At 31.5% G+C, this 17,649-nt stretch overlaps 1 protein-coding gene across 1 annotated transcript in view; it reads right to left on the bottom strand.

The window, feature by feature from the left end:
- Positions 1-17,649, bottom strand: part of LOC118199531 (tyrosine-protein kinase transmembrane receptor Ror2-like) — a 380,512-nt gene that overhangs the window by 10,610 nt on the left and 352,253 nt on the right. The window contains exons 6-7 of the mRNA XM_085815782.1: positions 16,214-16,416; positions 3,458-3,546 (exon numbers count right to left, since the gene is read on the bottom strand). Of these exons, the coding sequence (XP_085671908.1) occupies positions 3,458-3,546; positions 16,214-16,416 (292 nt within the window). The remainder of the gene's footprint in view (positions 1-3,457; positions 3,547-16,213; positions 16,417-17,649) is intronic.

The following is a 17,649-nucleotide window of genomic DNA, read 5'->3' as shown; positions in this document are numbered from 1 at the left end:
AAAAGATAAGAATTAAATTCACCAGTTGCGCGAGACAACACCAAAGGGGGGGGGGAAACACATCAAGAAGCAAAGTCCAATGAAACGTAACTAACTAAGGGGGATCTGAGATCTGAGCCCAAAATTATTGGGAGGGGTGTAGAAGGAAGTTTTTTACAACATGGCGCCTGTCCTGTGCGATGTCCATTTTTGAATGGCAAGAAAAGGCGAGAATACAAAAATGACTAATTTTTACTCTTGGTAAATTTGGCCAACAAAAGTAGTTGAAATTGGAAAAAAACAAAACAAAATAGTAATTTGTTAGTTAAAGTCGTAATTCTTCAAGCTAGAGGGAAATCAAGCTTCTTTGAATGGAAATTGGGCCCATAAAATTTAATTACAGGATAGATTTGGCCAGAAATATATATCAATTTACATATAATACAAATTAAGAACAAAGTATTGAAGTACGGAGCCAAATGCGTAGAAAAAAAGTTTTAAGTAGTGAGAGTGACAAGCTATACATTTTTACATTAGATGACTTAAATTAGCCATCCATTAATCACCTTCCTTTCAGGATTTAAGTAAATAATATCATTATCTAATTCAGGGTTCGTACCGGTCCTTATAAATGCTTATAAGTCCTTATATTTGAAAATAAAATATAAAGGCCCTTATAGGTGCTTACTTTTTCTTTAAAGCCCGTACTTTTTTGTTTTTAGTGCTTATTTTTTGCTTTTAGTGCTTTTTTTTAATGAACGCGCTATTTTTCCCGGCACCAAAGCCGAAACTAAATAAACAACTTTTCTTCCTAATATAGAATGTCAGATGGTGAATCATACTCCCGGAAATAGCTTTTCCCCGTTCTCTACATTAACATAACCTTTTGGATTAGTGTGCATGAAGAGTACAGACAGGTGCCCGTCGTTCTATTGGTCAAAGAAATGCGAAAGCAGTAGAAAATTCCGGTACATTCGGCATTCTTTTCCTCCCACCCAAATACTACACACGTTTGAATTTCTATCAAGATCTTAACAATTTGCATTCTCGTTCCGCTTGGTCAGTTCATATTCGTGTTTATTATGATCGTTAAGCTTATATTATGAGCATATGTATGAATGTTTATAATAACATAGTTGCAGTAACTGCTGAAGTATAGTAAACTTTCAAAAATTGTTGTGTTTTAACACAGATTAGCTTTCTAAGGAATAATATTCGGAATGGCTTAAATAAAGGGAAAGTAATCGAATAGTCAAAATAATTTCGTTTTTTTGGCCAATACATTATACAGTGCGAAGATTGGGAGGTTCTCCCCTTTCTCCACAAAATTTCGAATATTGAAACTGTTACAGTTCGCTGCAAAACAAGCAACAGACTTTTTTTTTTCTTCTCCAATCTGGATTGAATAGGACTAAAAGTTCTGCGGTCTACCAACCCAAGCGAAGAATGATTCTATTCCGGAAATTTAAAGCCGTCTGTTGAAAATTAGAATGAAAAACACCCCAGTTATTTAGTTCTTTATTCTCTCAGTACCGGCAGCTGTTGATTCCGATTGCGTAATATCACGTAGGGAAGAATTACGGCGCACGTATTGCGCAATAACGCTTGCGATATTTTGCAGAGATAATTAATTTTGATGTTCTGTCCGAGATTTGTTTATGAACACTTAAAAGAGTTTTACTGTGCTTGCTAAGCAGAATATTTTTCAGTTCCGTTGGTTTATTTTTATATGATGCGCATATCGAAATGTCAAAAGCATTTATTTAGCGGAAAAATTTAAAGAGCGGCTACAGTCTACCCCCCCCCCTCCGCTCCTCTTTTTCAAGTTACGCTCGACTGTCCGAATATTCGCCAATTTCCAAGTATGCGGATTAGTTAAGCTTTTACTGTTAAAGAATGACTGCATGAAGAAAATTTCTGTCTTCTGATTTCAGAAATGTTCCTCTTCTTTACTTAAATTACTCTGCTTGCAATATCTGTTAAGGGAAAACTGATATACAATGAAAATTTAGAAAATGTTCAGAATTTAGATTTAAATTATTTAAATATCAATATGAGTGGAAAAATAAATTGTATTTATTATTAGGCTCCAAGTGAATACAATAAATATGCCTTATTATTATTTATTTTCTCTATTTTGAACTGAAATTTCATCATTAAATCTTGTAATATAGTTCTGCATAGTTTTTTTCCCTCTCATTGTAAACTAGTTCTGTAAATTGAACTGTTATTTAAAATTAAAAAAAAAAAAGTTATTATTTTCCATGGTTGAGGTAATGCTTATCTCTTAATAAATACTGCATTTCTCATATTTTAAATTACGAGTCTAATTTTTAAGGTTATGCAGTTGTGTATAATGTAATTAGACAGGTGCTTATTTTTCTTAAAATGTGCTTAAAAAGTGCTTATAGGTGCTTATTTTTTAACTAAAATGTGGCTATGAACCCTGTAATTCAAATAATCTAAAAAAGCAGGTTAATGCCAGCTTTATTTAGGGAATTTTCAATGAATGCATTTGGTATAAGATTGTCTATCAAGATATTAACAAAGTAGTGTATTTCTTCTTGTAGGTTTTGTACAGATTCTTTTAATTCTGAGAAGTTGAGCATTAATTTACCGCTGCTTGTTGTTCTTATTGCTTTTAATATGATGTTTTTGCTATATTTTTTTCTAATATATTTTGAGATAGCTTACGCTTTATTCTACATACATATTAACTTTTAAATTTCAATCAAGTTAAGCAGTCATCTTTTGATATTTTACATTTTGCATTACAATTGGATCTTTACTTTGTATTTATACATTTTTTGCAAAGGAACGAAGTATCACTTTAACTCATAGGCTATAGCTTGAAGAATTACTTTTTAATTTTATATATATATATGCGTACATCTGTGTATATATATGTACACACATCTGTATATATATATATGTATACATACATCTGTATATTCACCGTTATCATAAAATCACCGTTTAAGCTTTATCCACTGTTTTCCTAAAACGTTTAATTCAATGTATAGAATTTGGAAGGTATAATCTGACATAAATCTTTTAACTTTCTTAACTGTTGTAACATTATATTTTGTTCTGCTAAAACTGAAAACACATTGAATATTATTAACGTACCTGTGACAAAGTAAAAAAGTAGAAAAAGAAAAATAAGGTACAAATGTTTCTGCTGTTTAGCAAAAGCAATAAAATTGCAAATCCTTTAAAAAGTGTCAATAAATGCGACTCAGTTTTTAATTTTAGTTTCCAAGGAAAGAAAGTATTTAGATCAGCATATTAAATGATTTTATACTTCAACTGTGATGATTTCAAGTAAATCAGTACTTAGGTAGGGTTGAAATGCGTTACATAATTTTGACAGAAACACACCGACTATCCTTTTTATTTCATCTCAGCTTTGATAAAAACATTACTCAAAACTTTTAATTATAGAATGAAAGGGAAAGAAAAGATAATTTAAACTTACCTGTGAATCCCATCTTTGGCAAGGTATTCCAGATTTAGTCACGTTAATAGCTCCTTGGTAAAACCGTCCTCTGTCTCTGATGCAGTGCTCTGAATAGATTTGACAACATATTACTCAGGAAATATAAATTTATAAATTATGTAAATAAATTACATTTGTTGAGAAATATAACCATATACTTTTGTTCTATGGCTTTATAACTTAAATGTTGTTCCATTTGCTTTATAACTTAAATTATACCTAAGAAAAGATTACGAAGTAGATAGTTGTTATTAGAAGTGAATTCCCTCCCTTTCGAAAAGATGAAGTAGAAGTTAGAAGAAGTTTATTTTTATAAGTAACATGATTGCATGTAATTTAGTTAAAACGAAGCTGGGGAAAAATCTCGGGTCTGTGGAAACAATGTATGGAATAATTTATCGAAAAGATGTGTATTAAAAGGGTGCGATAGTTTCTAAGAGCTTATAATTAAAATAGAAATCAAGAATACCAAAGCTCGTCGGTCAATTATTTAAACGTACTTGTGAAATCCGACCAAATCTAGAACTGCTAGTTGTTTTCTAATGTTGTTGCTAAGTCTAACGTTTCGTCTAAATGACCTGTGTCTTCAAAGCAAGATGAGAAATGAAGAATCTTTCGGCTTTTAGCACAACTTGAAAAAATATTTCAAAATACATTACGCTACAATTTTTTTGGTGCCAAACATTTTAGTCAATTACGTCTCTTATGCATCATGCATTCCAGATTCTTTTATTGCAACCACATTATCGTAATATTTTCAAAACTGTAAACATATTCAGTATATTTTTCATAGATTTTTTTTTGAAGACTCATAGCCAACCCTCCAAAACATCTGTATCAGCTACCGAATCTATTTTATTCCATCATTTTGCAACCGGAATCTTAACACAAATGTTGGCAAAACGAAAACGTCGCCGTTATTGAAGGCAGTCGCAGTCGAACGCTTTTACTTTTCCATTTGTCCCCGTTCTGTCGCCGTCCTTTGACAGCAACGTTTAAAGGCTTAACCTCGGAGGAATTTCTCATGCATGATGTATACGTAAGGATACAGCGCTACCATTCCCCGCATATTTAAGGCGAATAGGAAGGAAATCGACTTTGAATTTTTCATAAGCTCTGCAGCGGGGAAAAAAATTGTAGCAATGTAATGGGCATTTGCTTCTTTGATATATTTGACACGTTTGTAATTTTTTTTCCTTCTTTCCTCCATTTATAAGAGGGCAATAAATAAATAAATAAATAAAACGAAAAAATAAGCAGCTTGTCAAAATCCACCCCATAAATCATTTCATTCTCGATCTTACATATTTTACTTAAAAAACAAAAAAGGAAATTGATTGGTTTGAATGGGTGTTTATGTTTTGTTTATAAACAAACTAGCGGAAATATTCATCTCGAAATAAACAGATGTTTGAAATAAGGAAGAGTCAAAGGTGTAATAGGTATGCTAAAGTAAAAATATTTGATTTATTGGTGTCCGCCGATAACATCGCGGCAAAAACATCGTGGACGAAAACGTCGCGGAGAAAACAACGCAAGACGAAAACGTCGTGCTACATAACATCGTGGGAGAAAACATCGCAGTTCTAAAACATCGTGGTACAAAACATCGTCGTAGAAAATAAAGCGGTTCAAAAACATCGCAGTTCAAAAACAGCGTCGTCGAAAATATCGTGGTAAAAAATAAAGTATCTACAAATCATCGCATGACGATAACATCGCAGACATGCTTTTTTCAGGTTTTAATAATTGTAAATGGATATTCCCATAATGATTTGTGAGCGCAAGGTGTAAAGAAGGATAAATTTTACTTTCACATATTTTATTAACTAATAAATTTTTGCTGAAAACGTAAGAAGGAAACTTAAGCATAGAAAATTAAATGTAACTCATAGATTATACTTTTCATGAAATATTACCAGTAAAAACTTTATAAAAATGATTTATTAATGGCCTTTTTTAGTTAACTATGTCGGTTTAAAATTCTATTAAGTGCTATAAGTTGCATTAATTTTTTATGCTTAAGTTTCCTTTTTATTTTCTCAGCAAAAATTTATTAATTAATAAAAAATATGAAAGTAAAATTATCCTTCTTTCCATCTTGCGCTCACAAATCATTATGGGAATATCCATTTACACTTATTAACGCATGCCTGAAAAAAGCATGTCTGCGATGTTATCGTCATGCGATGATTTGTAGATACTTTATTTTTTATCACGATATTTTCGACGACGATGTTTTTAAACTGCGATGTTTTTGAACCGCTTTATTTTCGACGACGATGTTTTGTACCACGATGTTTTGGAACTTCGATGTTTTCTCTTTGCGATGTTTTTTTCCACGATGTTTTGTAGCACGACCTTTTCGCCTTGCGTTGTATCATTATGGGACCTCCGCGACATTTTCGTCTGCGATGTTTTTGCCGCGATGTTTTCGGCTGTAACCCATTTATTTAATACTAAGATTTCTGAATTCCCAATTTTCTAGTATTTCTAATAACAAACCTTTAAATGTATATTGGAATATGTCTAATTTGCTGAAGTCGGTGAGTCTCGTAACGGGTATTTCAGAAACCTATACTACTGTATGGCTTCTTTTTCCTTGGGATTTCGTAAATTTCAACCAAGGTGCCACTTGATCTTACCGAGAAGCTTTTGTAAGCGGTGTCTATCAAATTACCTTACGTCCATTTGCATCTGCATAAGAGGTGTAAGAAAATGGAACGATATGTGGTGAAAAATAGTTTCGAATTGAAGGTTAAAAAAAAAGGAAAATAAAAAAATCTGAAAGGTTTCATATTTTAAATTACGTCCAAAGCGGTGTTTTTTTTTAACGTTTTGTGTGTTACCTTTATTTATTAAATATCATGTGTTTTGCACTCAAGCCATAAAATTTAGTTCAACAGCAATGCCGCAAAATAATTTAAAAATGATAATATCTTTAGAATTTCCGATACACAGTTTCGCGCGCTGGAGATAAAAAGGTTTTTCCCCCGTAGAGTGTTGCCATTGCTCGCTTTTAAATCGTTGAGTTTGTTAATCAAAAATTCGTTCAGTTTTTCAAAATATGAAATCGATAATAAAACAAATTAATTCGAAATTTCAAATTTGGTCCTCCACATGCTTATAGTCGTAGGAGGATAATGTCATTCAAAATTGGATGGCTCTAGGTACCGTTGTTTTATCATAATGCGAGAAACATACATACATTTATGCACATTCTTCACTATTTAATTTCTTCAAATATAATGCAGGACAACATTTGATGGCAACAATTTAAAAAGTGATACGTCGTTTATACTGATTCGAAGCAAAATTGCAAAACGAGAAGAATAGTCCTTCAGGCACAAAGCCCTTTTGGACTAATAAAGTATGTGTTTTTGTTTATCTGAATGTCTAGTGCAGTGGTTCTCGATCATTTTCCCCCGTGCACCCCTTTCAACACTGCTTATTCCCCCTTTACAAAACTTGAAAAATATACATAGATATTTATTTAGATTATTTTCTAACGTGTTTTATAAATTAAACAACAAAATGTACAGAAAATATCGGTAAATAACAAAGCTTGAATTCATAAACTAAAAATAAATACTTAACAGCTAAACCGTTAAGTATTTAGTTTTAGTTATTTAGCTATTAATATTTATATATTTAGCTGTTAAATATTTAGTTTCAGAGGGGAATGCGATCAGGTTGAGTACCGCTGGTCTAATATATGTGCTTTTGCATTGATAAAGTATTGTATTTTACATTAAACATATGAGCTGACCAAATTATATTATTAAACACAAATTTATTAATATGATTATTTATCTCTAATCTTTCTTGCACCGCTTTGAAATTTTGTACGCGCCATTAGCACCCGTGTGGTTGCAACTGCTGAATGCTAGGAGTTTGACCCGGGCCGGCTGCGTGGATTGTTTTCGTGGTTTCTGCTATATGTAATATGATGTCTGCGATGTGTGTATATAGTGTGGGCAAGCGTGTCCTAATGTATGTTATTATTATTATTATTATTATTATTATTAGTCCAAAGGGATTTGAATCCCGAAGGACTATTAGTTTCGTTTTGGCATTTTGCGTCGGACGGATAAATGTCGGTTCACTTTTCAAACTGTTGCCACAAAATGTTAGAGTCCTGCATTATATTTGAAGAAATTAAATAATGAAAAATCTGCGTAAATGTATGTATATTTCTCGTATTGTGATAAAACAACGGTACATAGAGTCATCGAATTTTGAATAACGGAATCCTCCAACGAATATGAGCACGTGGAAGACCAAATTTAAAATTTGAAATTTGTTTTATGATCGATTTCCTATTTTTTAAAACTTTGACGAATTTTTGATTAACAAACTCAAGGATTTCAAAGCGAGCAATGGCAACGTTGAGCAGAAAAAACATTTTTATCTCCAGCGCGTGAGTCTCTGTATCGGAAATTCTAAAGATATGCTCGTTTTAAAACTATTTTGCGATATTGCTGTTGCACTGGATCTTATGGTTTAAGTGCGAGGAACATGATATTTAATAAAGAAAGGTAACACACAAAATGTTAAAAAACGCCCCTTTGGACGTAATTTAAAATCTGAAACATTTCAGATTTTTTTTTTATTATTATTTTATTTTTATTCTTATTTTTATTGTGCTAGGTGTATATACTAGCCCTGTCTTATTATTCCAAAGCAAATTAAGGTAATGTCATGTAGGTATTTAGAAAGTATATGTATGTAACAGTGCTGGATTGCATGTCGGCAAATATGTATTAACAGAAGCATGTAAATAACTACTAATGTATATCTGCCCTTGTTTAGCCATGTACAATGCTATTCTTGAAGATTCAAAATCACTGGACCCGGGCACTTTGGACGGGTGTCTGCCCGGTGGCATTTGGTTCACGGAACTGCCAACCGGATGGTCCAGGCGTTGGGTTTGGGCGCCTTGTGCAAGCCTCCCATGTGGCCTCTCTGGCTTTACTCTGTATAAGGGCGGACGTGGCCCTATATGCTAATTAACTTAATAGTAAAGGGGTGGTGGCCACGTCCTCCGTCACTATCACTATATGTACTCCATCACTATCACTATATGTAATATGAATACCGGACATTTTCCCTTAAAGAATTGCCCCACCAGTGGCTGAGTGTTTAAGACCGCTGAGTTTGAGCCGGTTTGGTTTGGAACACAGGCGAACGGGTTAGCGGCATAGTTGATTTTTATGGTTTTCCCCATGTGTAACGTGAATATGGGCATATGTTCCTCAGAAAGGCTTTCACGAAGGCCTTCCTCCTCTTGGGCAGCTAACCCTCGTGGCTTTGCCATACTCGAATAACCTGATCTAACCCTTAGAATATCCTTCATAATGGCATCCCTTTCCCTAAGCGGATATTCCTAATGGGCTTATTAATTTAATCTAACCCAACCATAAAATTCCTTTCTCACGTTCACTGAACATTCATTGACAAACCGAATGAAAAAATTTTAAAACACTTGAATTCCTATAATTTTTTTCTCAAGTATTTCACATTCTTGAAGACTAAGAAAATATACCACAGATAACTAACATAGCTGATAAATCTCGCTCTCTTCTTTTATAGCTTTACGAGAGCTTAAACTATTTAATGAACAATTCTATCTTTTTCAAATCGACATAACTTCTTTATTTAATTCTTGCTCGAAGCAAATGAAACAGTGTCAAGTTCTGACCAGTAAATTCAATTATCTGAGAAACTGAGAGTGAATTAGTTACTAACATAGAAAACAACTACCGAAACAAAAGAGACGGAAACTAGACCGTCTGACGACAGTAATAATCCCATGCAATTCAAAATTTCTTAATTAACTTCTGCGACGTGGATCTGTACTGGGAATCGGGCTGTCTCGCAATGGGAAAAGAGCCAAATGACACAATCTAGGATGGAAAGAAATAAGAACAAAAAATTTTTACAGAGTTATCTCCGAGGTGTCCTGGCAGTTAATTTCCGTGTTTGCTTGATTCCAATTCTCCTGTCACGTTCTAACATGTTTGTCTCATTTCCATACAAGACTGTGTTCCTGTTCCTTGATTAAAACTTGCAGAAAGTAAGGTTGTATTGATGCAGAAGCATTCTTTGCTGCTTTTGTTTCCTGAAGTCGCAGTGAGTGAATTAAAATGACGGCTCAAATAAATTTTAGAATGATGATAATGCATTCTTCCTTCTTCACAATGTAATCATCAAAATGTTCTAAAGAATTACAATAGTTTTAAAATTAATTCACATTTATTTAGCTATTTAATATTAGGTTGCAGTAACTGAAACTAGTTAGAATTTCGCTGTAACCATGTGGTCATGTTGTAAGTTTCATTTAAATTAACACGTTATTTGTATTTTGAATGTTTTCTGCATTTCTGCTCTTTCGTCTGCTCTACCAGAAATACAAATTAAGTGAGTTTAAATATCAAGCAAAAATCTAAATTTATGGAAAGACTTTTGGCAACATTGACAGGTCCGAAACGTCATGATTTTGTTTCATTTTGATTTAATAATAACTGCTGATGAGTTAATCTTTAGCTGGTTGACAGATGACAGATATTTAAGTTTTTTTAATTGATTCAAAAGTAATCGAGATGCTATTATATTGTCATTCTCCAAGTATGGAAAGTTTTCTCTCCTTATTCTGCTGAGCTGTAGATTCAAGCTGAAACACTAGTGAATATTTTGGCTGATTTTGCACATTTGGCTTTATCAGTTCAAGTGAACAAGATTCTCAGGTTTTTATAAACTGATATCTAAGTAATCGAGATACTATTATATTATCAATGTGCAAGCAGAGGGAGTTTAGTTATGTTATTCGGCTTAATTGTAGCTTCAAGTTGAAGTGCTAATAAATTTTGGCTGATTTTACGCATTTTGGTTTTACTAGTTTGAATAGTGACATGTTACGACGGCACGAAAATCATTCGACAGTGAAGCAATATTACTCAGTAGTTAAATTAAATTACACTTTAATTTCTTAATGTTATATATTTGTGTTTTTGTGCCTTATATTTGTACTGTAATTGTAATTGCAGATGCAGCCAGTTGTGGTTAAAATTATTTATGTAAATGTATGCTAAATAACTATATCGATTTATCTTAATGTAAAAATCTTCTGATAAATAATTAATTCTTTTGCTTAGGCAAACATATGTTGAATAATTTCAAATAACTATCTTATGCAGTCGAACCCCGGTGTAACGAACCCGGCTTATAACGAAATTCCGGATATAATGAAAGAACCTTCCGGTTCCGTCCAGATTTCTGTATACTTAATGTTATTTTTTTAGAGTGCTGTACGAACTTCCAAAGACATGAAAATCGGATTTAAAGAACTATTATGAATATCTTCGACTGAAACCTTTTTTGCATTTGTCTCATTTTTTCTAGAATTCATGCAATTTTTAACAGTTATACTGTATTATATACTGGAAACAAGAACATATATTTAAAATTAAATCGTTAAAAGATAACGATTTATTAACTTAGTCGTGTATAGCTCAAAGTTTGATTGACAAATATATATTATTAAAAATTGATGTAATGTTAGTAAGAGGGCTAAACGTGATGTAAAGAAACTATCTTCTGTATTCGGAGCAATATTTGTCATCGGCAATCTTAAATCCCCACCATCCACTATCGACACTTTCTTTTCTTTATATTGCTTACGGTAAATACTCTTTCGGCTAAACATAATGATGGTAACTGTAACCGCAATGTTCTTTCATGCAGCTTACAAAGCAAGGTATAGTCTGTCTTTAAAGTCAAAATTCTTGATATCTATTTTTTAATTTCAGTTTTAACTCTCCGTTTGTTGACAATTCTGTCATCTCCTTCTGCACTGATAATTGTGTTGTTCCTAGGTTTGAGAAAAGTTCTAGGAATTAAACTGGAATGTTCATATTGAAGATATCCTGAAATCTGCTTATTTTCTTCAAGTGCTTTCAAATGCTTAGAATGTTGTCACCATTTGTTTTCGCAGAGGAAAGCTTTGGAAACTGATAAAAAGAAATAGGACTGTTCATCGCACTGTTTCGACGTCTCCGTTTGGCCGTCATAACACTTCGCCATCAAGACATATTTTTCTTTACAAGCCTACATGATATGTTGCCATATTATATTTAGTCCATTAATTTTCTTAACCTGTTGCATACCTCTGGCTGTCTCAAATTTTAAAACAAAACACTTTTTGCAATTAAACACATCTTGTAGAATTACTAAAATATTACCTAGAACTAATGAATTAAAATCTTTTGAATAATATATAAAATGATTTTGTAATAATTTTATACAAATGTATTGTTACGCATGACAAAAAAGTTGAATTATTCGTATATTTATCTACATATTTACTAATTTTAAAGCAATAATATGCTAAAAAGATTCCTTCAAAAAAAAGTCATTCGATTTTCAATTCAGATTTAATAAAAATGTGAATTTCCTGCCTGAGTGATTCCTCTGAACCAATTGATTAAAATTTTAAGTAATTTTGATGAAAATAATTTCGTATAACTATTGAATCTGAATTATTTTAGAAACGATAATATAACAGAATATCTCAGAAGTTTAGCCCATAATTATGCAATACGATAATTTGATATTGGCATAATTTTAGATAACTTCATTTCTGAATACGAGTTTTTACAATTTATTAATTATTGGCTTAAAATGGTTTGCTCCAAAATATTTTTTTTTCGCAATTCTAACTTTATAAAATTCCTCCAGAAATTAATTCAGAAAGGAGGAAGATTTTGATGGTTCGTAGTATGTTTTCTGAGAAATAAATGCAGGTTTTCATTAATCGTTCCATTTCTTTCTTTCAGATTGCATTTCTCATTGATTTAAATGTGATTTATTATTCTTTTACCCATTTGCTTGTTACGAATGCCAACCATCAGGGGAAAATAAGAAATTTACAATTTTGCTTGCCTAAACATGCATTACGTATTATTCCTTTTGATTACCTTTTTTCCTTGTATTTTGTTTGTTCCCAATAAAGGTCTCGGACATGTGATTGGAAATGCCATGGAATTATCTGTAAAAAGTATATCTCAAGTCATTCCCGCATTTTCGGAATTTTGCATCATCATGATGATCAAAGTTCATCAGTCAAGATTTTAGTTATTTAATCTATTAGTTCTCGTTTTACCTAGTTGTAGAGGTTAAGGATTTAGATTGAGATTAGCTTTACTATTCTTATTAGATTAGACGAATTATGAAAAATTTATAACAAGCTAATTACTGAATTCTAAGGGTGCTTTAATTATGCTTTTCAATTTATTTTAAAAATCGTTAAGTAGGTACCAATGAATATTTTGAAAGAGGCAAGTGATGAAAACCTGAACAATATTTTGTTTTGGAATTTTAATATAGAAGCACAAATATATCCCGAAATAGCATGTGTTTTGCAAGATAGTTCTAAATTGTTATGTCTTCATTTCAGCGTTTCAGCATTTTATAAAGCGAATTTTTTGTTCCATCCTTTCAGAATTTCTCTGGTAAATTAGTGATACTAGATGAAATTAATTTTTCAAATTTTCATTCTTCTTAACATTTATATCGAGAATTAAAAGCTTGCAAAGATATTTCTTAGTACTGGTGATGTCACTAAGTACTTGAAAAGATTATATGGTACTTCATGTGTTTTCACTCGATCGTGGAAGTTGCCAAAACTGCGCAACTAATTCCAGCGAAAGTTTGAAGGAAACATATTGCTCTTTATTGCTCTAGTAACATATTGTTCTTTTTGTAACTAGAACGAGAATAAAACCCAAACTATAAGTTAAGAATACGGCGTTAAAAATTAGGTAAGTACGTGTTCAAGTTTTGAGATTATCTGACAAAGAATTTCATCAAAATAGCGCCAGTCATACAGGCTGTCAAAAACCTTAATGGAATATAACTTAACGACAAATCTAATCTGCTTTATAATTTCGACGCTATATAAATTCAATTAAATGCCAGCTACTCCGCCATGTCTTCTATTTTGTTATTTGATGAACATAGTTTTTAATGCTTTGAAAATGCGCCTCAGTCTAACCAATCCCAGAGCGTTGAAAATACTCCTCCCTTGCTTTTCTTGGAAGGTAGCTCCAAATTTTGACCTTTCTTCAAAACGCAAGAGAAAAACAGAAACAGCAGTTATATTTATAACTTCATTACAAAACCTAACCTGACGTATTAAGATCAGAGTTGCACAAAATCAAAGCGAAACTCTTGTGAGTGTGTTGTAACGTCACGCTTTCGTTTATTGACAAAAACTTGAACTGTTTGGCGACATGGTCGAAAACGTTCATTCGCAGAATAAATGGGTACTGATAATGCATTTTCTAAAGAGTAAATATACACAGGAGTTTATAAAAATAAAAATAAATAAAAATAAAGTTTTAGAAGTAATTTTTATCAAATTCTCGTTTATTTGCCTAACGGTAATTGACAGCATTTGCTATTGTGACATTCCTAAGCACCTTGCTTTACCTAAATTATTTATCTGTTTACGGAAATAATTTTCTAAACAGTGAACAGTGTGTTTTAATGCACTGAACATCTACTGCCATTAAATTTAAACTGAACAAATGATAATAATTACATTTTCTTGCAAAGCGGGAAAGATGTAAGAGCAACAGAGACATTAAAATATTATGTAAGACATTCAGTGATTAAGCATAAATACGATCCAATGTTTTTCAGTGGTACAAAAGATTTCAAGATAGAAGCAAAAATAGTAACGATGAACCCAATTATGGTCGTCTCTGAAGTTCTGAAACGGATGGGAACGTCGAAAATGTTTAATAATATGTAAGATATTGTCTTCATGTTTTCCGCGTAGCTTCACTGGTATGACTGGAAATCACGTCAGGTTAGCAATGGAAAGATCCTTAGTTCGAGACCTGGAGAGAGTACTGCAAATGCTTCACGTCTCCTGCTTCAAAATAAAGTGCCTAAAGGTTTGTACAGGTGGCGCCCGAATTAAAATGTGATGGACGATAATTCATCACCTCCAGGATATAGCGACTGCGTCTTCTCCTTCCCAGAAGGCATTGTGCAATTTTCAGGTTTCCCGCTCCGAAATAAAAGGCATAATAATTTCCGCAAGTTGCTGCTAAAAGTCGCCATTTGTCTGTTCGAATTATAGCTGATGAGCTTACTATCAGTAAGACATTGCTCACAAAATTGCCATGGAAATCTCGAAGAAAGAAGGAATTGTTGTCATTTTTGTTCTTCACGCATTAATAAGAGAATATATATATATATATATAAAAAAAAAAAAAAAAAAAAAAAAAAAGATAAAATTAGTGGATTTCAGCATTTGATCGAAATTATAGATATTAATTTCATTTAGAAAAAAAAATGACTAGAACTTTGTACTTATGCTTCAGATCCAGAAAAAATTCTATTATTATTTGCTTGGATCGCAGAAGAATCATCAGAGTTACAGAAACTTCGGTTTGAGAATTCTCGTGTGTAAACCTTGTTTGATTGAAAATGCATATTTCACGAAGAATTTATTCTTTAAGCGCACACCAGGAACTTCGTATATTTTTCTTATTTTATAAAGAAATAATAGATAGATTTCTGAAGAGACTTCAATATGCTAAGTCTGAAAAACATCAATCGTTTATGCTGCACGACAATGCGCAGTCACACAGATACATTCTTGTAAGATTTCTACCAAAGAAAAGTATACAACATATCATTAAAATCTAATTCTTATTCATCCCATTTAATACCAGAAAATTATTTTTTATTTCCTAAAGTGAAATTTCACCTCAAAAATAATTTTTTTATTAGCGCTGAATGGATACAGAAAGCCCTAACTGGAGATTTAAAAAGAATCAAACAAACAAGGACTTTGTTTGGAGGACTAATATGTAAGTATGTTGTTATCTTGAACCTCAAAATTTGTACGAATGTAGTCTTAAAACTTTACAGACGTACTGTACATATTATTTAGTGTAGAGTAGTAATTATTATACATGTAAATACATGGCTTTAAAATTATTTATTTCAATATTTGCTATTACGGTAGACAACAGTTTAATGCACAGGTAAATTTTAGGAACTGAAATCAACTTTTTGGTATCCTTTGAAAAATATGCTATGATGCCAGGATTTTATTTGCATATATAATGTTAAATTATGCATTTGTAAACAGAAATCTATTTTAAATAATGTGTTCGGTTTCAAAGTAAAGGAAATATTTTTGAAACATTGGTTTAAAACACACATAAATATTCATAATAAGCTTTCTCACCATTCGTATTTATGATAATACACTTAATATCACTTTATTACTATACTTTCGCGTTATAAAATAATTTTCAAGTAATAATATTCAGTATCATTATGCAGAACACAATAAATTGTGATTCAAAGAGCTTTCAAAACTGGGCATCTGAAATCTTTGTAGACGCTACGTTTATATCATTAAATAACATTACATTTGCATCATTAAGGGAATAATTAGTCTTACAGCCTTTTTTCAACATAAGCTGGATTTTTTAGTAAAGCCATGTTGGCTGATAATAACGATTACTTTATTATGTTTCGGGATGCTCATTAGTCTAATTCAGAGTCAACTACAAGCTTCATCAGCTACAATAAAATATAACAGAACCTAGGTCAGATTCTATATTCAATTGCGAAATTTTAAGATGATGCTTCAAATGAATCTAATATATCAGAAATTATCATATGAAACCTTTTAAGTAAAATGTGTTTTACCTGTGACTTCCTCTTCTTGAATGTCTGTCAGATGTGCGTGAGAACATACAGGAAATGAAGAATTTCCTCTTTCTGGTAAAACATTGCAGTCTGGCAAACGAAAGTGGCCTCTTGATTTGAAATAGATTCCCCTTTGTTTATTATCTTCTATCATAGCCCATTCATTGTAACAAAATAAGTCTTGGACGGCTATGCAGTCTTCCCTATGAGAAAAAAGTATTGCCTTGAATTTAAAAAAAAAAAGAGATACTCATACAGATGTGTATGTTATTCGCTATAAATGCAAAGAAGAAATTAGGAACGTCAATTAGGATACATATAGTCTTGATGAGTAAAATAATAAAAATATAAAATTTAGTATGTGACATTTAAAAATTAAATTCATCCCTTTAACACGTTTTTTTCAGTGACTGTAAAATGAGAATGAATATGCAGGTTTATTATCATTGTGTTATCACAAATAGAGATCTAATAATAATGCTGTGTATCCACATATACGTTTAATATACAAATATGTACACAAATAATTATAATCGTGTATATTACACATATAACTTCTAGTCTCTAACATTAAAGATATATTATCATATGAAACCTTTTAAGTGAAACCTTTTTTATCATATGAAACCTTTTATGTAAACCTTTTAACCTATTTGTGATATGGCATTTAACAGAATTTAATTATGTAGAAATTTTAATATAAAAATATTTTTTTTTATTTGAGATGGAGGCCATCCAGCTGAAAAGATTATGTTTTTAGTCTTAGATAGAAAGCGAAAATATTTGCATAAACCCAAAAGGATATTTTAAATAACGACAATATTTCTTTTCCAAAATAATTTTTTATAGTTGCATTTATATCTGAAACCAATTTTATGTTCTACTAAATTGCTGATTTTATAAATGTGAATGGTGATAATTTTTCATAGAATAGTTAAGATCAGCTAAAAGGTAAATAATTAATTAGTGTTAGCTATGACAGTTCATATCTTTGAACTTGACAAAACATTTTTTGGTTAAATTAAGTAATAAAACATTAGGACTTAAAAATATAGAGATTAAATTTTTATTTATGCCGACACTAAAACAATAATTTTTATTGTTGTATTTATTATGCTAAATTAAATACAGTAATTTTTTTGTATATAAAACAAATACATAAGCTATTACATTTCTGTTTATTAAACTTCACGAAAATAATACATGGAGTTTACTTTCCTTTGCTGCTGGTAATTTTGTTTCAGTTTTTGAAAAATGTGTTCTCCGTGTATACTCAATACGTGAATTACAGATAAGTTAAAAAAGGCAAGCAACAACTTTTGCTAAATAGTGTAGAAAGTTTCAATAGTTAAGTCTCCTTGAATAATAAAGGAATCAAATGTAAACAGTATCATAGAACATCGAATAATGAAAAATTTTAAATAGAATGATTCTTT

This window comes from Stegodyphus dumicola, chromosome 4 (genome assembly GCF_044657685.1).
Source record: "Stegodyphus dumicola isolate Sdum_Otavi_A_Nest chromosome 4, ASM4465768v1".
Taxonomy (NCBI): domain Eukaryota; kingdom Metazoa; phylum Arthropoda; class Arachnida; order Araneae; family Eresidae; genus Stegodyphus; species Stegodyphus dumicola.
The sequence above is the reverse complement of the archived record's forward strand: the minus strand, read 5'-3'. Positions and strand labels throughout refer to the sequence as shown.